We start from the raw sequence: 24,147 nt of genomic DNA, 5'->3' as shown, positions 1-24,147 counted from the left end.
GTAACAAAATTCTGCATAAAATTACTTCTGTTACTTGTTAATAATGAATTTTGATAGTCTTAGTACAAAATTTAACAGCTGATCAACTAATAATCACGATAATTTATAGAGCAATATAGATTAAAGAGTCCTTGAACAGTTCTGCTATGTATGTTGTTATCAAAGCAGTATTACACTTTTTTAACTGTGGGCTGACTGAATTGCACATAGTGATGTGAGCTTCTTTCTTTTCAGGAACGATGTCGTACCTGAAAGTAACGATCAGATGGAACATCCTCTACATATCCCTGGTGCTCCTTTCACTGCCCTTGATTCAAGGAGTGTCTTCTCAAGGTACTGTAACACCCAAAGCTGAAGGGAGGGTTTCCAGGATGTCTGACACACACTGAGAATGCTCCAAAAACACCCTTATCAAATACTACTTTCTAGAACCTTGTCTTTATTCAGCCAGGCACTAGGACTCAGTTTTGTCACTGGTGAATATTTCCATAAACAAATTGGAGTGCAGCACGGTCCTCCTTCTAGGAGGAACTACAGAAAACACGCATGCAATGCAAACTGCAGATGGAGCAGTTTGCTTTCCTGTAGACTTATTCTGCAGATCCCATTGCCCTCAGACTGACATTTTCAGCCCCAGTGATTTGCAGTGTGATTCAAGGAAAATCTAAAATGACAATATCCATGTAAGTTTGTCAGAAATATTTCATTAGGCTCAGGGAGAGGAATGTCCATACCTTGCTAAGTGCTTTGCTATTAAATGCATCGTTATTCCCACCACTGAGGCAATTTTGGGAATCATTTGTCTAAGGATACGATTTTTATTTACTCTCCAAGCTCTGTAATTGGTTTCTTACTAAAGCTGCACTGTTATGAAGAAGCAGAACTTGCAGCCTGGCCAGTCCTCAGCAGTTCTCAGGTAGCTACCGAGTTGTTATGGGGATAATATTGTGTATTACTTGCTGGTAGAAAAGAATTTATTATACTTGACAGCAGAAGGGACAATTCTGTGTGTGGGACCAGCTCCCCAGGGCACAGCAGGTGCCAGGTGGGACCTGCTGAGCAGAGCAGGCTGACACTGAACCCTTGATAATCGATGGGAACTTCCCACTGGCTTCAGCAAACATGCAGGCTCTCACCAACAGCCAACAGACCATCCTGGCATTTTCCTTTGGAGTAACTCTGTCCTTGCAAGTTAGAAACTAAACTAAAGAAGTGAAGGAAGAGGTATAATGTTTTGGACTTTCTTTCCATAAGGGAAGAAGGATGCAATTAGTAGGGCACATATCATAAGGGAAAATGTCCATCTTCTTTTTAACTCCTGTATTAAGGGCCCATTAACTCCAGTCCGTTAATGTCTCCAGTTACTCCCTAGTCCCACTTTGCTATTTGTAAAGAAGTGGTAACAAGCACTGTAACTACTTGCTGAAAATCACAATATATGTAATCATTTGTTTCCCTGTGGTCTTCCTTCATACACACAGCTTTGGAGCTTGTGTTGTTAGAAATTGTCTTTGGTGTTGTTACATGTTATTTGTTGTTATTTCCTTGTTGTTCCTCAATGTTTCATGTGATTATCTTGACTCTGTTTGAGCTTGCTGATTGTTCAGCTTCTTTGTTTGTATTTAGGGACTCTGCACTGTGGCCCTGCATGTTTCATTTCCAGAAGAAGCTGTTAGCATCTTACATTAGCAGGGGTTTTGCACAGGAAGGGGATTAGTTGCAGGGTGAATATCTGGCAGTAGAAGGTAGCAAAGCACTGCCAAGCTTGAATGCTCACAGTTTGAAAGCAGACCCCCTGATGTCTTGCTTTTCCAAGGTTAATCTGCAGTATATATTATGATCTAGTATTTTTCAGCAGTGCAGCAGTCTGGCAGCAAAGCCATCATGGGAGGAGCTTTATGTTAGCCTGCTGATAAGCAATCTCCTAATTACCAAACAGACAGTGCTTTGGAGAAGGCTGCAAGACTAGATCCTAACTGTTCCTGACCTCAGCGTTGATACCAAATTCTTCTCTGACAGCAGAGAAATAACTGGTGTAGAGGGTAGGCAGATTTTGGAACTTCCAATTGAAATGGCTCCAGGGATTTGTATTTATTATCACAGTGCTCTTCAGCTTGCAGGCTAACCTGATTAGGTCTGGTTATTAGGGAGAACGTTACCAAAAGTGAAAATTAGACCCCTGATGGGTGTGCCAGGGAGAGCTGTGCACACTCACACCTACAACCATAGGCAGGGTGAATGAAGATGGAGAATCAGTCAGCAAAGCAGCAAAGTGCCTGGCTGATGTACTGCCTGAGGTACAGGCTGGTTTGGCTGCCCCTGGCCATGCTCCAGAGCCAGTCCCCCAGGATTCATTGGCTTTCAGGAGCAGCAGGGTCAGTCAGTCCCAGGGAACCCCCCTGGACCCAACACATGCTGCTGGTGGTGCACAGGCTGCCCCAGAGCAAAGCTCTGCTCCACACACCTTCATGAGCTGCTGCAGTGCCGAGGGAAGGGAGCCCCTTGTGCAGGGAAAAAGAGCAGCTTTGCTCCTTTGCAGCTTCCCCTCGGGCCCCACGGGGGTTTGGCCACGCTGACACCAGTGTTGTGTGATTTTAGATGTGTCCAGCTGTACAGGGAGATGTGGGGCAGGGTACTCTAGAGAGCATGACTGCCAGTGTGATTTTAACTGTCACCACTACATGGAGTGCTGCCCTGACTTCAGGAAAGTCTGCACAGTGGGTAAGTTCCCAAACACAGCCAGTTCCTCTCACAAAACCCCCTCCCAGCTCCCCAGCGCACCAGGTCTCCTCTCTGAATGCTTCAATGTCTGTTAGTTCACTGTGTCCTTGTTCCCTCTCGTACACGTGTTGTTCTCCCCCTCACAAACTCAGGGATAACCTCTGGCAATCCAAAGGAAGTTGTGTATCTGCAGGTTACTCCCAAGCCAAGGGTTTTGCTTTTTACAGCAGCAGAGTTAGGCAAGAGGGGGAGAAAGAGTTTACTGCTCGTTTTTTGTTCCTTGGTGCATTTGTACTGTATCTGTCTGTCTTACTCAAAAAAAAGTGGTAAAAGCAAATTCAGGGGTTTACAGGGAGAAATTCTGGCACATTCCAGCTGAAACTGAAGAAGTGGGGATGCTGTAGGGTCTAACCCAAAGCCAGAGGCTGCCCTTCCATGGACAGACATTGACTCTGGATCAGAACCATGTCCAGAGTTTGCTGGAAAAGATGGTTCAGTGACTATTACTTTATGCCTTATTTATTTACAAACCCATACAGTGTAAATAAAGACAGCTGTTGTTTCCTGAGAGTTAAAAACCATTTTCTTGGGAAGCACTAATGTCAGAAATATCAGTTATTTGGATAACTGCAGTTTGTTACACTACACTGTAGTTCCAGTAGAATTACAGGGGTGACATAAGACTTCTCAGATCCAGCAACACAGGCCCAGTGTTGTTCAAAATGCAGACACAGCACTCCCTAAAATTCCAGTTCTGCTGCCCTGACACACACTGGAAACACCTTGCACTTCAGTTCTCCCCATCCTCGTTTTGATTTGTGAGGGAACATCAACACTTCTTGTAGCTGAAAGTACATACTGAGGCACTTTATTATGTAGGCTATTAATTCATTGTGGGTCGGATTCTAAAGGTGTTCTGGCATCTACATAACATTTAATCAAATATTTAAGGCTAAAAGTCTTCCCTGTTCTACCCTAAATCAGTGAGTTCAGGCAAGCACAGTAGGTGTCATCCTGAAAGGGGCAGGCAGTCTGACTAAGGATTGCTGTCCAGTTAGTGTGGCATCAGTGCTGACTAAATTAGAGAAATGCCATTTGTGAATAAAAACTGCTCTAACATCATAAAATAACAACAGTTCTTACCTGTGAATGTGGGATGAATCCACAGGCATCAACAGACTGATCTACAGTAATCAAAAGATGCTCAGAGTCTGCCTACACAGTAATCCTCATTTTACTGGGTAGTGATTTAATCGTAAAACATGCTTTTATGCCCTGGGTGTCACAGAGACAGTGACTTCAACAGAGACTTCTGTACAGAAAGCACTTTTTCTGAGGGCTGTGATAGCTGTGCACACTCTTTCCAAAACAATCTGGTCATTATTTGATAGGCAATAGAAGCACTGTAGTGACCAAAGTTGTCAGAAGTTAACCAATAATAAAAATTTAAACCCGTGTGGGTATTAATCATGTCAAAACGTGGTAGATACTCCTTTACTATTAATAATTTAAGAACTGCATTAAACAGTTCTAGTCGCTCTGGGTAACTTAGTTACCCCATTCCCACAATTAAGCTGCGTATTTGGCCAGACACACCAGGTACACTTGGCTGTGACCTCATTAGGTCAATTTTTTTTCAGAAATGCCTTGATAGACACATCACTCTTGATGCAAAGAGGTCCTTTAATGAAGACGTTTTTGCAAAGCCAGCCCAGAATTTATCTATCATCCCTGAGGTCACTGCTCCCTGGGGAGGGAATGGGAACCTGGTTGAAGTGAAGGTGGGGATCACGTTCTGTTCCACCACAAACGTGAATGATTTCAATCCACTGCAATGTGACAGCGCAGCTCTGGCTGCACGGCCCCATCCCAACCCCACAGTTCCACCCACAAACCCTGGGGCAGAGCAGAATAAGCACCTGATTTTCCAGGGCCCTCCTTTACACCGTCCCGTGGGAAGGTGCTAAGTTCACAGGCTGACTCTGCTGCTGTGCTCGTGCAGGACTCTCCTGCGAAGGACGGTGCTTCGAGGCCTTCGAGAGAGGAAGAGAGTGCGACTGCGATGCCGACTGCGAGCGCTACGGCAAATGCTGCCCGGACTACGCCAAGCACTGCAAGGAGGGTGAGAGACTGCTTCTTCACTGCCTTTTGCAAAGACATCCTTAAACAGAAGTGCTTTGCTTTCTCAGAAAACAAACTCCGCGGGCTTCTTGAGACATGAGAACTGAAGGGTAATAAAAAAAAAAACCCTGAAAAAATATTAAAATCTAATTTCACAAATAGATTGGCCAGATTCTCAAGCATGGACACACTATGGACACATACAGGTAGATATGCTGGAAGCCATCACCAAGACATGAAGCTGTTTCATTTCATCATGTCCTTAAACTTAGGTGTGCCTACAGACCCGGATCCACTTCTGTGAGCACACTGGGCACAGATGGCCTGGCACTGGGGCGCTGCATTCCCAGACCAGCCAATTCCCAGAGCCTGCAGTGTGACAAACAGCAGGAGTCAGGGATTAGCATTCGGTGCCTGCACCCACCACTCCCTGTCCCCAGGCCCTGGGGCAGTGGCTGGGCCTTGCCAGGCAGTTACACAGCCATCTAGACTGAAAGAGAGCCTGTAGTCAGCGTTTTTGACTGGATGTCTGGAGGACAATGAGTGTCCTGGAAGTGCCTTGGGGTGAATTTGCTGCCTTTGAGGTTGTTTAATGTCTCCCTCTTTCTGCCGAGTTTAACACACCCAAACTCTCACAAAAGATTATCAAATAATTTCGCTTTTCTTCAGTTCAAGTATAATGAAAAATTAATCAACTGTTCCTAAACTTAGAGAGTTTCTTCTGTATTTTATTAAGCTCCAGTATATAATTTTTGAAAACAAACAAACAAACAAAAAACAACAAAAATCCTCATAGGTAGCCTACCACTGTACTCAATATTTTAGTATTTATATTATGTGTGAATAACTGAGAAATCTGGTAAACCTCTTGGAATAAATTTGCTGTTTCAGCAGCTTCTGAACATTCCGTTCTGTACAGCAAAGCCAAGTGTACATCATCTATCTAGATATCACCATTACCTTCCCCACCCTCCAGAAGCCCCTTATTCCCTGGATACACACGTGCCCAGCTAAGGACTAACCAAAACATTCCCCTCCACCACTCCACAGTCTGCTAATGGGAGTATTTATCTCTTTCAGCACACACAGAAAAGCCAAGCCCGGAGACGCCCCCAGAAAACAAATCAACATCTAAAAGGTCATCCACCGATGAGGAGAAGCCACCAGAGGAAGCCGTGGAAGGTAGGCAAGTACACGGGTGAGACAGGATGGGTGTCACCTAAAGCAACATTAAAGACCATTTCCCTGCTCTGGAAATAGGAAGCCAGTCCTAGACATTACCAGACAGTTACCAAGCTTGGAACCACTGGGTTTCTAAACCAATTACCTCAGCCAGCCCTCAGGACTTGGCAGAGTTGGCTCAGCACAGACGGTGCAGTGCGGTGATGTCTCCGGTGCCTCTGATGGATTTTCACACACATCTTCCCAAAATATGTAACAGACCATTGTCAGGTTTGGACAAGGGCCATGGCTGGGACAGGAAGGGTGTTGTATTTTGGGACAGTGATGAACTGCCAGGACCAAGGCAGGAAAATGTCCTAGCAGGTTTCCCTAGCTTTAATCAAGCCAGGTCTTATGCAATTTCAGAGAACACATGATTTGGGTTTTCTGACTGGAAAATATGTTGCTTTGCTGTGTTCTTTGGTATTGTGTTCCAGCACTTGAAGTGATAACTCAGGAGATCAGTTTGAACTTGAAACTTTAAGTAACAAGAATGAAATGAGACTAAAATCAGTACTAGCTGGCCAATATTTTTAGACACGCCCCTTTTTGTTTTTTTAATTGTTTTAAATTTGGAGTACTTATCTTTCTGCTGTTGCAATTTTCTATTTAAAAAAAAAAATCAATATACTGGGTTAAATGAAACAAAATTAAGGAAATTCATATGACCATTAGCAGGATCCCAATTGGGTTATGGTATTTCAGACCTCCTGGGTGGGAGTAAAACCTGTTCTGTAATGCTGTGCTCAGACCAGACACAAAACCTGTGTGAAAACAGAGCTAAACAGCAAAACTTCAGAGACAGAATACTTAAAGATTGAAATGCAGAAACACATAAAGCCATAAATCACAAAGAGGAAAACCATCCAAGATATAAAGATACAGTAGGAGACGCAGTCAGGGCTTTGTATTCAGGAATTATTTTCCTCCTGTTTCCCAATCTCCCTCCTGCAAGTTCAGCTCATCGGTGCACACTCAGTTATACTGAAGGGCAGTGGAATAAATCAAAATAACAGATTGAGAAGGGCAGTGCCCTGTTAGAAGAACTGTCTTTCATAGCATGGAGAAGGCAGGAACCCCCAGGCAGGCTCAGTGAGGAGCACCAAACCAAACCCTGCAGCGCTGCCCCCAGGGCAGCCACAGCTTAGCAAAGAGAAAATTAAACTGAGCCAGGCGGATGCAGAGTGTCCAGGGACCACAGGGCCTCACGTGGAACCCGGCCCAGGGGAGCTCTGCCCTCCTAAAAAATATACTTATCCAACAACACTACCTATTGCCAGATGTGCAATGCATTTATGTACCACAGCCACATGCACAGCACTTCCAGGGGCTGAAACTCATTTGTGTTCGTCCTACAGATCCTGGCACTGGACTGGAAAACCCAGAGACCACTCCTGCTCCAACTACAGAGGCAGCAGAGACAACCCCTGCAGCCACAGAGCCAGCGGCGACCCAGTCAGAGCCACCCACCACGACACAGGGAGATGACACCACCCCTGAGGCCACAGAGGAACCAACGACCCAGCCAGAGCCACCCACCACAACACAGGGAGCCCACACCACCCCTGAGGCCACAGAGGAACCAGCCACTGAAGACCTGCCCAGCACAGAGAAGCCCGAAGATGTGACCCCGGATGCCACAGAGGAACCAGTGACTGAAGAGGACTCTACCAACATCCCCCCAACAGAGGACACAACCCCTGAGGCCACTGAGGCTCCAACAACTGAGGCTGAATCTCCCACCACCCCAAAACCTGAGGAGACAACCCCTGAGGCCACTGAGGCTCCAACAACTGAGGTTGAATCTCCCACCACTCCCAAAACCTGAGGACACAACCCCTGAAGACACAACCCCTGAGGCCACTGAGGCTCCAACAACTGAGGCTGGATCCCCTACCACCCCAAAACCTGAGGAGACAACTCCAGAAGCCACTGAGGCTCCAACAACTGAGGCTGAATCTCCCACGACCCTAAAACCTGAGGAGACAACTCCAGAAGCCACTGAGGCTCCAACAACTGAGGCTGAATCTCCCACCACCCAAAAACCTGAGGAGACAACCCCTGAGGAGACAACCCCTGAGGCCACTGAGGCTCCAACAACTGAGGCTGAATCTCCCACCACCCCAAACCTGAGGAGACAACTCCAGAAGCCACTGAGGCTCCAACAACTGAGGCTGAATCTCCCACCACCCCAAAACCTGAAGACACAACCCCTGAGGCCACTGAGGCACCAACAACTGAGGCTGAATCACCTACCACCCCAAAAGCTGAGGAGATGATTCCAGAGGAATCAACAACCAAGGCAGACTCCCCCACCACTCCCAAACCTGAGGAGACAACCCCAGAGGCACCAACAACTGAGGCTGAATCTCCGACCACTCCCAAACCCGAAGAGGCAACTCCAGAAGCCACCGAGGCTCCAACAACTGAGGCTGAATCTCCCACCACCCCAAAACCTGAGGAGACAACTCCAGAGGAAGCCACAACCAAGGCAGACTCCCCCACCACTCCCAAACCTGAAGAGACAACCCCAGAGGCACCAACAACTGAGGCTGAATCTCCCACCACCCTAAAACCAGAGATGATTCCAGAGGAAGTCACAACCAAGGCAGACTCTCCTACCACCCTCAAACCTGAAGAGACGACCCCAGAGGAGGCAACGACCAAGGCAGACTCTCCTACCACCCCTAAACCTAAAGAGACAACCCCAGAGGAGCCAACAACCAAGGCAGTCTTTCCCACCACCCCAAAACCTGAGGGGACAACTCCAGAGGATGCCACAACCAAGACAGACTCTCCCACCAGTCCCAAACCCGAAGAGACAACTCCAGAGGATACCACAACCAAGGCAGTCTCTCCTACCACCCCTAAACCTAAAGAGACAACTCCAGAGGAGCCAACAACCAAGGCAGACTCTCCTACCACCCCTAAACCTAAAGAGACAACTCCAGAGGAGCCAACAACCAAGGCAGACTCTCCTACCACTCCCAAACCTGAAGAGACAACTGCAGAGGAGCCAACAACCAAGGCAGACTCTCCTACTACCCCCAAACCTAAAGAGACAACTCCAGAGGAGCCAACGACAAAGGTAGACTCTCCCTCCACCCCTAAAAGAGAGGAGCCAGTCTCTCTGACCACCCCCGCAGCCCCCAAGGCTGACACCACCGTGGTGCAGACAACAAGCCCTGCTGCAGTGACAGCCACTGCCCCTGGCTCAGCCTCAACTGCTGCTGAGGACACAGCAGCTCCCAGCAGCGCTGCAGCCGCTGCCCCTGGGAAGGACACCCCCACACCTGGAGCGGACACGATGCTTTCAGATACCACAGCCGAGATCAAGGAGGTGACGACGCCCAAGAAAGACAGAACTACTCTGCTTAAAGACATTTTAACAGCAGCAATTGGGAAAGACACAGCTACTGTGGCTGTGGTGACAACAGCTAAGCCAGGTGACTCTCCCAAAGGTATGGATGACACTCCAGATGCGGCCAAGCAACCTGTCACAGCAGCAGCTGCATCAGAAGCAACGACAGCAGCCACAGCTCCCTTGGCCAAGCCCACAGCCACCAAAGCAGAGTCAACTCCTGAACCCAGCAAGGTTGTAACACCCAGTGAAAAAGAGACAAGCACAGAAACGGAGCAGGCTGCAGCAGCTACAGAGAGCACGGGTGCTGCTTGTGTGGTGGTGATGGCAACAGCTGGCAAAAAAGAGATGACGACCCCCAAAGAAGTGAGCACCACACCTGCCAGAGAACTGGGACAGGTCACTGAAAAGGCCCCTGGTGCTGACAAAGCAGAGGTAACTACAGTTGCCAAAGAAACCACTACCAGGGATAAAAAAGACACAATTGAAGAAATGTATCTTGTTTCTAACGGCACATCCAAGCCCACAATACATTTCCAGGAGGTCACTGAGAGCAGAGAGGAGCCTCACCCAACTGATCCCGAAACCCTGCCAGTGAAAGAACCCGAGATAAACAAGCCTTTAATACCAATTGGGGACCTGCCAATGTTACCTGGAGAAACACAAGGTAATTGCACTCCAGCAGGCACAAATCACCAGTAACTCCCCAGGACATGGCACTGTCCCAGTGCCCAGCCACAAGCACGGCACTACAGCTGCCACTGTCCTGCGTGTGGGAACCTCAGCTCAATCAGTTCTCTGGGTAGTTTAGAACATCGTCTAAATTAATTGATTTCAGTAACTGGCCCTGCTGAAAAACATTTGCTGTAAGTACTATAGCAGATGCAAACAGAGAAAAAGTCAAGGAAAAAGGTAATAAATTTCTAAATCCCATGGAAACCTTGGGAGTCAGGCTGAATATCCACTGATAATGGAACCTAACCTAGCATTCTGCAGCTATATCCAAAACATGTAAGACATAAACCAGACAGGGTGTTTTTTCCTTGTATTCTCTTCCCTCTGTGCTTTTTACCACAACATTTTTCATGCCCTCACTATTTATTTTAATCAGATATAGCTGCATGTTCTTGGGCATTTTTTCCAATCATATATGTGAAGATATTTTGGAGGGCAGAAAAACGTGTTTTAGATGGGAAAATACTTGGATTTCTGTCAAAAAGGGCTCATCCTTCCTTTATATTTAAACGAAAGTAAATGTAAATGCTTTTTTTTTAAGAAATAAGGAGAGGGAAGGGAACTCACTGGGGCACCTTTGGGAAACATCAAATAAAATCCTGGAGCATGGGAAGTGACGTGAGGGCTGTGGGAGGTATTTGTCTGAGTTACGGGTACGCGGGTGGCAATAAGCCAAGACACCACACGCGGGCACTCAGCACCGCTGCGGCCACGACGCGAGAGCCAAACTGTCCCAGAACACACCTCCAGGCAGCGATTAAACCCTGGCTCTGGTGGGGGTAAGTGGTAAAATTAATGCAATTCTTGGTGAACACTGAACAAACTGACCTGGCTGTGTCTCGCAGGGAGGAAGGACGACGAGAAGGATCTGTGCAGCGGGAGGCCGGCGGACAGCATGGTGGCCCTGCCCAACGGCACCCTGGCCGTCTTCCGAGGTGAGGCTGCCCTGACCTCCTCTTCCCTCAGCATCCCCATCCCTCTTCCTCCTGCTCCTCCTCCTTCACCTGCCCCCTTTCCTCCTCCCCATGCTCCTGCCCCGTCCCAGTGCCTCTTCTTCTTCCTTCTCCTCCTTCCTCCCCTGCCCTGTCCCCCTTCCTTCTTCTCCCTCACCTGCCCCTGCTCCTGCCCCATCCTTCTTCTTCCTCCATCACCTGCCCCGTCCCTCATCCTCTTCCCTCACCTGTCCCTGCCCCTGTCCCATTCCTCTTCTTTCTCCTCCCCTACCTTCCCCAGGCCTCCTCCTCCTCGCTCACCTGTCCGTGCCCGTTCCTCCTCCTCGCTCACCTGTCCGTGCCCGTTCCTCCTCCTCGCTCACCTGTTCGTGCCCGTTCCTCCTCATCCTCCTCCTCCTCCCTCACCTGTCCGTGCCCGTTCCTCCTCCTCCCTCACCTGTCCGTGCCCATTCCTCCTCCTCATCCTCCTCCTTCTCCTCCTCCTCCCTCACCCGTCCCGGCTCGAGCCCCTCACGGCACTGGCCCGTGCCCAGCGCGCGCCCCGCCCCTCACGGAGCCGCCGTGCCCGGGGCCGCCCCAGCCGCTGTGCCCGGCGATGGCACCGGGGCAGGACGGCGATGGCCCCGCGCTGTGCCCGGGGCAGGACGGCGATGGCCCCGCGCTGTGCCCGGGGCAGGACGGCGATGGCCCCGGGGCAGGACGGCGATGGCCCCGCGCTGTGCCCGGGGCAGGACGGCGATGGCCCCGGGGCAGGACGGCGATGTCCCCACGCTGTGCCCGCCGCCCCTGACGCCTCTCCCCCCCAGGTCACTACTACTGGCTGCTGAACGGCCGCAGCCCGCCCAGCACCAACCCCCGCCGCATCACCGAGGGCTGGGGCATCCCCTCCCCGATCGACTCCGTCTTCTCCAGGTGCAACTGCGATGGCAAGACCTTCTTCATCAAGGTGGGCGCGGCCCGGGATGATGAGGAGCAGCTGTGGGGCTCAGCCTGGAGACAGGGGGGCTCTGCAACTGACAGGGAGTTTGTAATGGATCCAGGAGTGATTCCAGTCAGATTTACAGTGTACCTATCAAAGTCCTACTGTTTATTTATGGATTATTCTTCAGGTTTGTGTTGAAGTTCAATAACAGAATAATTTCCTCTAAAGCTCATTTCCCCCTTGAATCCTCAGGGCCCCCTGTACTGGCGTTTCACTAATGGAGTTATGGATCCAGGCTATCCCAAACCTCTTGCCAATGGATTTGCAGGGCTAAGTGGGAAAATAGTAGCAACCCTACCCGTGGCAAGATACAACAACAGACCCGAATCTGTTTATTTCATCAAGAGAGGTATGTCTCCTATTTCTGAAGTCCAGGCATCATCAAAAGGTGCTTGAATTACCTTAGTCAGGAATAAAACACCATTTCTCTTGACTCAAAGATCAGTTTCTTTCAAAACCATAAACATAAGTGATGTCAGTGTTCCAGGTGGTCAAAAATAGCCTAAAGATTTAAAAATATTTCTTAATACTTACAGGTCTTTCAGTGCATTTTAAAACAGGTCTGTACAGGAGAGAATCCAGTACTGCAGTGGCCAAATATCAAAATAAGTTTTACCTGGTGGTAAAACTGTTTTAGTCTCAAATTAATTAGAGGAGGGGAGACTTTAATCTTACTAGTTCATAACTATGTATGGAAATGTCCCTGTTCCTTAATTTGTTTTTTAAATTAATGTCATTTCCTTCTTGTATACGAATGCTGTACTGCCACCATAAGAACATTATTTGGTATCGATTTTGTGCATGTAAGATGGATATCAATGACACCTTCATATCTGATCAGTGATGTTTTTTAAACTAATGGAAACAAATGCCTCCTTCAGATGGGAACATGCAGCAGTACGTGTACAGACAAGAACCAGCCAAGAAGTGTCAGAGGAGAGCACGGATCACCATCAGATACCCAGCTTTTGTGCCAAGAGTTGTCATCCGGAGGCGCTTCCAGCGTGCCGTGAGAATGCCGACCATCATCCGGACCGTCAGAGTCAACCCGCACCCCTCTGGTAACTCAGGCTTATTAAGGGTGTGTTAAACAGTGCTGCACCCTGAGGAGGTTCTGAAACAAGGCTCTGTTTCACCTTTGTAAAATGCAGTATTTTTAGACGTGTTTAATGCAGTGGCTGCTGCTCTGGAGGACAAGCACAGGCACCTACAGCACACACTGACACCTCCTCACTGAGGGTTTCTTTTGCTTGCAGGAGTTCTGCGAAAGGAAATCCAAATGACAACCTACTGGAGAGGCCTCCCCAAAGTTATCCACTCAACTCTTTCCATCCCCAACCACAACAAGCCCGATGGCTACGATTACTATGCCTTCTCTTACAGTAAGTTCAAGCTAAAGCACCTTGGTGATGATCTCAAAAGACACAGGGATGAGGAGGAAGCCCATGCTATTAATTGTGGTTCTACAAGACTGATTTTCAGCACTACTAAACAGTCCTGAGAATTCAAATGTTGCCTGTAATCAAGAGAAGTCCCTGTCAGGATGATCCAATTCCTCACCTTAACACTCATTCACGCTTGGGGACCGCAGAGTTCCCACTTCTGCAGCCAGTGCAGGATTGTTTTGTTTTTAGCTTGTTTGATTTCCAAATTCTCGAGACTATTTCTGTGCTCCACCAGTACAAAAGTATTCTTCCCTACTCCTGTTCTTGGGACAGAATTATTAGCAGTACTGTAAAGCTCAACACAACCAAGGACTTGTACAAAATAAAGCCGAGGGCAGAAGTTTATTGTTAGAGCCTCCCCACTCCATACATGCATGTGGAATGAAAAATCTGTTATTCAGGCCTAAATGCCACTAAAACGCAGGCTTTCATTTCTGGATTCTTGCCATGTATTAAGTGTAGTTTCAGGATTTTAACCCTGACCTCTCTTCCTTCCAGATCGGTACTACAGTTTGGATATTGGCAAAAGAATAGCAAGACCTGTTACTGCTCTCACAGGAAAGACTGTATCCAAAGACTGGTACAACTGTCCCAGCAAGTGATGCACGGCAGAGGGTTTTAAAAGAGAGATGCCATTTGAATGTCAACATTTTTTCTAATTTTATTAATAAAAGACAATGAAATGTGTGCACACAACTCTAAGTATGAAATGCTGCTTTAAGCTCTGGCTTCATTACACTAAAGCAACCACAGGCAAACTGGCACTTTGTATACACATCTGGAATTACTTTACAGGTCACTTAACTAATGTTTCCTCTGTTCAGGCCTCCTCTGCCTCCCATGGCGTGAGTCACACCTGTGTTGGGAAAGAAAGTGAAAACAAATACATTAAAGGAATGACAGGATTTATAGTTCATGAGCCGTTGTGACAACTCATGCTCCCGTAAGGAACTGCCACTGCAGAGCAGCAGATCCCTTCTGACTGAGTTCACGTCCCCCTCTCCCCTGAGCCTGGTGACACACATGTCACTTTGTCATGTTAAAGGGGAGGGTGTGTGACTATCCTGTGCTGGGTGCTGAAAGAACCAGCAGAGCATTCTTAGCACATCTGAAATCAGCTAGTGTTGGTGTTGTTATTAAAATTACGGTGACAGATGAAAGAAAATCTATCCTAGGCCCACCTCCTCACTTTTTTTCCTTTAAAATACCAGCTAAACTATATTTCAATGCTGAAATTGAGTCTTCTCCAATGTTAAAATAATGACAAATGGAATACAATTCATCTAAGGATTTTCTTAATACAGAAGTTGCAAACAAGAATGTGTTGTTGTGGTTGAGCTCTATTTTGCACTATAAAAATCCTTGATACTTCCAGAAGCTTTGTTTTTAATCAGTATAGGACACAGTGAGGTCATAACTGGAACTCTTGATGTACCAAATGGGACCCGCTCTGTAACTAAACCCAAAGATTTCCAGACTTCTGTCCTAACGAGATTTTTGAAACCTTCTCTAAAAGCCTGGAAGTTTGTCCTTTCCTTTCTCTGCACTGCTAAGAACCAAACTCCAGAGAAGAAGAAAGTTTATTTATTTGCCTGTCTAAAAACTGCTCGGACATTCCAAGCAAACGAGAGCTCTGAGGGTCCCGTCCCAGAAGCCAGGGCAGGGCACGGTTCAGTGTGTCACAAACACAGCCCAGACAGCAGTGCTGCAGATGGTGCCACAGCAAGGAAGCCCTAAGAGCGCGTGGGGCCCCAGAGGCACTTACCCCTCTGCCTGTTGAACTGGCGCCCTCGGACCCCCGTCCTCAGCGTGGGGGGCTGCAGCCGCACGCGGCGCAGGGACTTGGGCTGGGTGCTGCTCGTGTCTGTGGAGAGGGGGGATGCAGAAAGGAGGTCTGTGCCTGGTGGGCTCTCAATGTTTATGTGGTTTGAGAGGAGCTACGCTCTCTAATTTACATTAGAATTATGAAGGCGCCTCCTCATTTCATTGACACGTCCTCCGATACAAATAAAAGCATGAAGACAAGTAAGTTTGGGACTTCTTTTGTTACCTGTGCTAGGGGGTAAATTGGTAACTCCATCATTTACTTTACTTTTTTAATTGAAGGAAAAATAGTTTTAAAGCTGACATCAAACATAGCAGTGGATAAATCAGCAAAGCATCAGTAACTTCTGCTCCCTGAAGCGTTATTCTTACTTGGCCTACTCCAGGTACTGCAGTCCAGGGAAAACTGCTCTGCCAAAGTACAGAATTTATAGGCATCAAAGCATGATCCTGCTCCAAGAGAATTCAGGGAGACCTTACAGCTCCTTCCAGTGCCTAAAGGGGCTCCAGGAGAGCTGGAGAGAGACTCTGGACATGGGCCTGGGGAGACAAGGGGACTGGCTTCCCACTGCCACAGGGCAGGGTTGGGTGGGATACTGGGAAGGGATTGTTCCCTGGGAGGGTGGGCAGGCCCTGGCACAGGGTGCCCAGAGAAGCTGTGGCTGCCCCTGGATCCCTGGGAGTGTCCTTGGAGCAATCTGGTCTGATGGAAGTTGTCCTTGCCCACGGGAACTGGAAGGGTTTTCAGATCCCTTCCAACCCCAATCATTGCAGGAGCCTGTGATTCCAAGAGCTTTATCTTCCTTTGTGTATCTTGGCTACCAACCCTGCTGCTGCACAGAGAGGCTCCCACACCTGGGAACAAAACAGCTCTTCCCAACAATTATGCTGTACCTGCAGATGAACTCGAAGGAGGATCCTGACTAGTTGAAGGAAGATCTGACTCATCAGATGCCTGGACAGATTCTTCTTCTTGCTGGCTATCAATTTCTAGACCTGCTTCTGAAGTAATGCTAGGAGAGAAGGAGGGGGAGGAAAACAATTCAAGTGTATTCACAGAGTTTCAAAATGCTCAGCAAAAAAAAGGCACTCTCTTGGAGAAAAAAAGGATTGTCTTGGAACACAAGGATTCAATGAAAATCAAAAGTAAAATATGGTATAAAATGAGAAACTGTCCCCTTTTAGATCTGTAATGCATTTGATCATAATACAAAACACAGTAATTACTGGAAATATTAAAAACTGCACTCATAAAATGGAGGACAAAATCATTTGTCTATAAAATTTGTATTCCCCCCATTGCTACATTTTTGTACCTGCACTGTCTTAACTGACTTCATCATATATCTGTGCTTTGAATGAGGAGTGATTTTCTGTATTATACAGGAATGCTTCAGCCTTTATTCAGCAAACCCTGATCCTTCAGCTTGGCCCTTTACCATCAGTTTTGAACACTGCAGATCCCTCTGCATTCTTAAAAAAATATAGAAATATATTTTTTTTAATTTTATTTTTGTGACTTTTATATGAGCTTTGTTAAATCAGGAGAAAATCAGAAGAAAACCTTTGGTTTTGGATGAAAAGGTCAGATTCTACTGCTTCAGAGATTACTGAATGCTGCTTGAGCTGCCCTTCCTACCAGAACAGGTTAAACTGACAGTGACCCACAGGCAAATCATCACCACAAACATGTCATAAGTGCTGGTGAACAAACGAGTTGTAGCTCACCCTTCAGATTCTGCCTCTGCAAACACCTCGTCCCCATCATCTGCAGCGCCAGGCTCGGTGGTGGTGGACAGGCTGCCGGTGGACGTGGTGACCATGGGCACGGACTGGGACGCGTGTTCTGACGCGTCGGCCGAGGCGCTCTCCGTGAACACCGTCACTGCTCGGGGAGACACAGCCTGTGAGACCCCTGCCCTGCTCACAGCCCACGGGAACACTTCCAGGACTACTGGAACTGCGGTATCTGCTGGGCAGTCGAGGTTTGCAGCCTCTCCTTGGCTCTGCAAACCTCCTGCCACTCACCTGGTGCTGCTACTTGTAAGGGGGTTGTGGGGACGCTGCGGCCCCCAGACTCCTCCTCGTGAGCAAGGAACAGTGGGGTTTCATACATCCCTAAACCTGCAACACAGGGGGTCAGTGACAATCACCAAAACAACCAGCTAAAACCCAGATGAATTGACGGCTTCCCCCGTACAGCTGATGAAATCCAGCAATTCGTCCTTACATACGGAGATTTTAAAAGTTTTATTGACTTAATGTCAGAGCTGATTATATTTTATGGAAAGGTAAAACCTTGAGGAAAATATTACTGATTTTTGTTTTACTTTCATCCTGTTCTTATGCCATCATTTTGCATGAGCTTTCTTCAAGGAGCAGTGTATGTGCCATGTCAACAGGAACAGAGGAAAGGGACTGAATCGGGACAAGGACAACAGACACATTGCCTGGACACTTCAGCAGGTGAGGATATATCCCAAAGATTGCTTTGCTTTTGCTGTTTTCCCCTGTTCTTTTAGTACAGGAAAGCTACAACCAAGATTAAAGTTAAAGCCCATTCCTTCAATATTTCATTTCATTTTAAAATCGTAATACAAGTAGAAATTTTGCAGCTTGAAGGAAACTTCTTTTCACTTCCTGTTAAGTCTCCCTCTGCTGACAATTATTTAAGAGTTGCTGGTTTCCACACTTGAACAATTTCCCGAGGTAGAACTGTGGGTTTTTTGACTGAATTATATCTTTTTCCCTCCAAGATCCATGGAAAAGGAAGCCCAGAGCTGGTTTACCTCCTTGGGATGCAAGCTGACCCAGATCCGAGTGACTGGAGCTGGTCTGGGGCATATCTTCAGGGGGTCCAAACCTGAACCGAGGAACTCCAGCCACCTGGGGGGAGCTGCCAAAAGAAACATTTAAGGAATTCTGCAACTTCCCCAGTGATCAGGGCAGAGGGGAAGACAACTTTCTGACCAAACCAAGAGAGCAAATTATGCATGAGAGAAAATGAATTCTTCCTGCCCATAAAAACCAGCTAACTACTGCTAAATGAATAACAGTCAGCTTCTGAAATTACTTGGAATGCATCCAAAATCAGAACAGTCCTGAAGAGAATATTCTTTACATATCCATCCTATGAAGTCTCACAATTTTAACTGGATTCCTGAATGTGTCCAGAACATCCCAAAATCAAAAACGGAGGTAACTTTTCCTACTTTTATTGGTAGCATTAATGGGGAGGGGAGAAGACTGAGGAAGGAAATTAGATGGAACTTTCTTTTGTTTAATCTCTTCTTAAGTCACTAAATTACTGACTTAATACACTTAATATGCTGGAGATTATCCACCTCCTAATTTGATGATCAGTTCTATGACACACAATCCAATCCAAACAATGACTTTCTATCATACTATTAGCATGTTTTAGCCAATCACAAGTTCATTTAATTTGAATTTATTTTCATTCCACTGAAAAACAGAATAAAGAAAAGCTTTTTTTTAAATTTAATCTACTTACTGAATGGCTTCTGCAAATCCATCAGTCCGATGTGGAACTACAAGAGTTGGTGTGCTTGGAACTGTTCTGTCCTCATCATCAAAGAAGTGCTGCTGCTGGAAGAAAAGAGGCTGATATGAGAGCCTACAATGTGTTTCCACTTTCTACCAGCTGAGTTAAAGGTTGATTTTTCCACATAGTCCAACAAAACAAAGACAGATTCAGCTCTAACAAAATTCTTGTCTGATTTCAGACATCTAAATCTGAGCTAGTTGTAAAGATGGTCCTTACAGTTGATAAAACACAGCCAAACTAAACCAAAATAGGCCCCGTAAATTGCAGGGCACCCATCTTCCCAAAGATTTTTTAGCCATCTATTCCATGAGGTCATCCTACCATTGAAGTGCCACTGCAAAGCAATCTTAGGGTGACTCATTCCTAAACAGGCAGGAATTGTTTGTCTCAGCACAGGCTGCTGTGAGGTCCCTGGCACAGGGGATTTCCCCCCTGTGAATAAATTACCTGTTCCCTTCTGTCCTTTGCTCCTGCACTGCCAGCAGCCTCAGCTCCCCCTGCCCTCACCAGGCATTCCCTGCACCTCCCTCCTGAATCTTTTGAACCTTTCTCTCCCAAGTACCCCCAAAAGGCCCTCCCAAGTGCTCAGTCACTGTCCAGGCCAAGGGCAGTTGGTTTTTAGGCCAGTTCCAAGCACAAATCCAGGGACAGGGCTATGCAAGTCCAGCAGAAACAAAATCTCTGAGCTGATGCCTTTGATCTCAGAAAAGACACCTCAGTCAGCAGCTGCACTTCAGTAAAAACCAGAACAAACCCCAGGGTTAGGAATGCTCCTCAAAGCAGGTTTTTAGCAGTAGACTTTATTACACTCACCATCCCACCTATCCCAGGGGTCAGCTGAAGGCCTCGCCCCACCGACTGCCTGCGAGTCATCTGGATCCTCTTCACAGGAGAGAAAAAATGAAGGAGTGTCAGTGCTGTCCTGGAATGCTACTGACACACAAGTGTTCAAGCTGAGCCAAGGATGGCAGCTAAATGAGTAAGTGCAACGATTACCATGGAATCCCAGAATATCCTGAGCTGGAAGGGACCCACAGGGATAATCAGGTCCAACCCCTGGCCCTGCACAGACACCCCAACAATCCCACCCTGTCCCTCAGAGCGTTGTCCAAACCCTCCTGGAGCTCTGGCAGCCTTGGGGCTGTGCCCACTGCCCTGGGGAGCCTGGGCAGTGCCAACCACCCTCTGGGGGATTATGTGTAAATCCTGGGTAAATTACAGTGGTATTTTACTCAACTTTGTACTGAGGACAGAAAACTTGCCCACAGAAATACTGTGACTCCCAAGCCTCAGCACTGGTTAATGGCAAAGGATCATTTCAGTCAGGACATTTTTGCAGAGTTCCTGTTGTGATGTTTTAATTCACAAAACCCATAGGTTCCTACCTGGACTGGGGGCCCCAGCTCCTGGGGAGGGGCGTGGATGGTGAGCCGTGGGGGCAGCGGGTGGGGAGGCCTGCGGGGGGACTGGGGGGCCGGGGGCTGTCTCTCGGAGGCAGAGGATGGCTGCTGCTCCCTGGGGCTCTCGTGAGGAAAGGTGGACTCTGCAGCACTCGTGCTCCCTTCTCCTAAAACACAGGTACAGAGGGGTAAACCTGGGCCCTACAGACTGAGTCAAAAACACGAAGGCAAATCTTCACATTCGGCTACACACGTTAACATGGTTCTTCTTCCCTTGCAGCAGCAAGGACAGTTCAGTACTGGTACCTAAAATCACTGACAAGAGGGTTTGTGCCAGTTACAAAAACAGCACTGAAACAAAACCATTAATTATTCAGGTGCTGTTTAGAGAGAGGTTAATCTACTGACCCATTAGGTTTCCACAGCAACCAGAGCTCGCAGGGTTTTCAAAGGCATTAGAATAAACCCAGAAACCACATTTCAAAAGAATCTACATTTCAAATTAAAGTGGCCTTTAGTATTTTACCTTACATTCTTCCTTTTAAGTGTCTCATTAAGTGTTTTACCACATGCAAAATAGCTTCTATATTTCCCCTTACATGCACAGACTGTGAAGAAACATGGAATAACCATACCACTGTTTTGGGAATCTGCTGCCCTCTGGTTGCTTTCAGCTCCTCCCATGCTCTCCTCAGTCTCTGTTCCAGGATCTGTACCATCAGCACCCTAAAAACACACACAAGCACAGTAAGATATAGCACTTAACAAATCATAGGGTGCAAAACAGATTTATAAAAGCAGCACAAAAGTATTCAGAAAGTGAACAAAGTCAAATATACAACAATCTTAAAACATTTCTGTAAATATCTACAAAATTAGGTAAATATATACAACTCTACAAGATTTCAGGAACATAAGAGTGGATCCATCATTATCTCATAATAACAGACAATGAAACATCCAGCTTCTTAAAAGCTAACCAGCTTGGAAACTACACTACTTTCTGCTGGCTCCTGCATCTTGCATTTTCGTTCAGTCCTCTTAAACATTCAAAATCGATTTTTTTTGTGAAAACACCATTTATAAGAAATGACTTTCACCCAGTAACACCCAGGGTTTTCGGGGACTAATTCATAGCAGGGTTTTCTCTTCCAAGCATTCCCATCTGTTCAGAAGCATCACAACACTGATTCAAGGCAAAACAATTTACCAGGCTGTAAAGGAAGGTACAAGTCTCACCTCAGCATCATCTGCCTCATATCCATCGTTACCATCAGCACTGCCAGTTCCTTCATTACTGTCATCACCTTCATCTCCCATCCCTGCGTCCTCATCATCGTCCTCGTCTTCCTCTTCCTCATCATCATAGTCCTAAGGTAAGACAATAAAAGAGCTGGGAGGAAGTGCAGAAAGGGTACTGGAGTGTGTTGAATGTGGAGCACAGATCAACACCCACCCAGCCACTCCCTCCTCAACAGGGACAGGGGTAGGAAAGAAGATGGAAAACTTGAGGGTCAAGATAAAGGCAGGCAAAAAAAAAAAACACCCCAAGGTGAATGAGCAGATGTTCTTAAAACACTGCAAGTTCACTCCACATGCATACAGACTATACAGTCAAAAAGTATTCTGATTCATCTAGTCCTGCCTGGTGAGCTTCACATCTGATCAAGGACAAAATCAAAAAGTGGTTCATGAACTATTTCCATGATATACATACCTCCTGCTCCCCTTCATTTTCTTCATCATCATCATCTTCATCGTCACTATCAATCACAATGACATCATCTCTCTTGGACTGCCCATCCTGAGATGAGGAAGTGTTCTGCTGATCTGACTGAAGAGATCCCAGATCTATGGGGATGGACTGGGAAGTCTCCTCACTGTCCTCCATGGCAGTGTACTCTCCCTGGGTAACTCCCTGCCAAGGATCAAAGGGGTTACCCCAACAAACAAAACAAAATGCAACACACACGACAAAAAGTGAACCAGATCCTGATGCTTAGAGGAGAAACACCCACTATTGCTGTTTCTCAGCAAGTGACCAAAGACAGGACACAAGGCAATTTGTCTGCCAGCAACTCAATAGTGCAAGTCTAAACTTCAAAAGGCTGTAAGTGGTTTCCACAGGAAACCTGAAGGATCAAATTGAGATTTCACTTCTAAAAACAGGTGGTTATGGGGGGAAGATGGCTATCTCTGCTGAAGGTCTTTTCTTTTCAGACACGCTTACTTCTCCAATGGAGTCCTGTGAGTCCTGATTGTAGGTTTGTGCTTCCACCTCTCCATCAGTGCTCTCTTCTGCTGTCACTTCCTCCTGAAAGAACAAACATTTTTCTTGTTTAAAACACATCATTAACCCTAAAGGTTCTTTAACATGTTGGAGATTTTTTTTTTACTTCTATAAAATAAATCATCTTTTCCCACAAAGAACATGGGTGACATTTTCCTGCTCTTCCTTACTCTGCCTCTATCCAACATCCTACTCCTCTGCACTGGAGAGATCCAATATCCCCATTCCACTCTGCTGGACCTCAGGGACTCTCAATCTTTTCTGGACCAAAAAGGAACCCTCAAGATTTCCCATTCCATCTCCAGCCTCTCAGCTAATTAGGTGATAATGTTCTGCCACAATCTTTCTCTCCTTTGCAGCATCCCTTTTGCAGAGTTAATAAAACGTCTTTGTCTTCTCTAAGACTGTTCATGAGTTGCCTGCTGTAAGGTTCTGTCTCAAGTTCATCCCTTTTCCACAGGACATCCCAATTCCTCACACCAATATTCACAGGCATCTTCTGTAAGCTTTTCCAGCAACATATCTTTACTTTCATCTCCTCAGGTACCCACTGGAATAACTGTAGATGAAGACCTTGCAGCCCACACTGAAATAAGCTTTACCTTCTTCCTCCTCAATATTAGGATATGGCCCTCTCTCTTCCTACAGTGTATTAGGATTTGCATCATTCATTGCAGCTGGAATAACCTCTACCTTTTAAGATACGAGACACAAACGCTTTTTCTCCCCAGTAGATTAGGAAGTCAGATTAAGAATTAACTGCCTTGCTCTTAAGCAATACACTTGCTTTCCCATTAAAGTCCTCCAAAGGGGCAGGTTAAGCAGTAGCATTTTATGTTTTTGCAAACCTCAGGTCCAACTCTCTGCATGATTCTCAGTTTCTTTGAAGTAGGTGCATCCACTGTTTCCTCAGAGATCTGCTCTGAGTTCTCCACAGTGTTGTCCTCCTCCTCCTCTCGGGAACGTTTGGACAGCGAAGAACTCGGGGTGGCTGAAACTTTAAAGAGCCTCTCAGTTATTTTCAGAACAACAAATGTACAAACCTGAAGATGAAATTTGGTATTTTCCTCTGGAATATCACCTCTATTTCTGCACTGAATGATAACAAGTGGAATCAGAATCACACTGCGCTGTTTCCTAGGCCATGAAAACATCAGCCCTTTTAGTTACTCTTGGACCTACATTCACATCCTAACTGACCCCAAATGTAAACTTCAGGGTACAGCTCAAATATTTCTTCCAACATCTTTGCTTTGGACACACAGACCTAAAAGTTTAACTGATATTCTGCAAAACAAAAAACTGAGTTTGCAAAAGGGTATTTTTGGGGAACAAATGTTCTACTTGCATTACACAGAACAAACAGATGTGCCACAGTGTGTCACAGTGAGCAGCTTTAGAGTCCTCCTCTGTATTTTACATTCAGGCTTAAGTAGCTTACTCGTGGCTCCTAAAACGAACCTTGCTCCCACAGTGCCATGGAAACAGAGGCAAGGTTTAATGAATTAACCCCAAAGCTGCCCTGA

General features: G+C 46.6%; 2 protein-coding genes across 2 annotated transcripts in view; one reads left to right on the top strand and one right to left on the bottom strand.

The window, feature by feature from the left end:
• Positions 1–239: 239 nt before the first annotated feature.
• PRG4 (proteoglycan 4) lies at positions 240–14,181 on the top strand. The gene is given in 13 exon segments (XM_050306842.1): positions 240–333; positions 2,599–2,721; positions 4,724–4,843; positions 5,923–6,024; positions 7,422–7,888; positions 7,890–8,190; positions 8,193–10,091; positions 11,005–11,094; positions 11,919–12,058; positions 12,287–12,443; positions 12,976–13,155; positions 13,351–13,476; positions 14,038–14,181. Coding segments are annotated over 13 exon segments (3,903 nt in total). The 3' UTR covers positions 14,142–14,181.
• Positions 14,175–24,147, bottom strand: part of TPR (translocated promoter region, nuclear basket protein) — a 32,287-nt gene continuing 22,314 nt past the window's right edge. Inside the window, 14 exon segments of the mRNA XM_050306841.1 lie at positions 14,175–14,395; positions 15,305–15,403; positions 16,258–16,376; positions 17,092–17,248; positions 17,392–17,487; positions 18,153–18,259; positions 18,878–18,972; positions 19,745–19,813; positions 20,317–20,498; positions 20,967–21,057; positions 21,571–21,702; positions 22,049–22,249; positions 22,562–22,645; positions 23,470–23,618. Of these exon segments, the coding sequence (XP_050162798.1) occupies positions 14,340–14,395; positions 15,305–15,403; positions 16,258–16,376; positions 17,092–17,248; positions 17,392–17,487; positions 18,153–18,259; positions 18,878–18,972; positions 19,745–19,813; positions 20,317–20,498; positions 20,967–21,057; positions 21,571–21,702; positions 22,049–22,249; positions 22,562–22,645; positions 23,470–23,618 (1,637 nt within the window). The 3' untranslated portion in view covers positions 14,175–14,339.

This window comes from Myiozetetes cayanensis, unplaced genomic scaffold, assembly GCF_022539395.1.
Source record: "Myiozetetes cayanensis isolate MyiCay16 unplaced genomic scaffold, myiCay2020 scf12, whole genome shotgun sequence".
NCBI lineage: Eukaryota > Metazoa > Chordata > Aves > Passeriformes > Tyrannidae > Myiozetetes > Myiozetetes cayanensis.
Note: the sequence above shows the minus strand (reverse complement) of the source record. Positions and strands in the feature narration are given on the sequence as shown.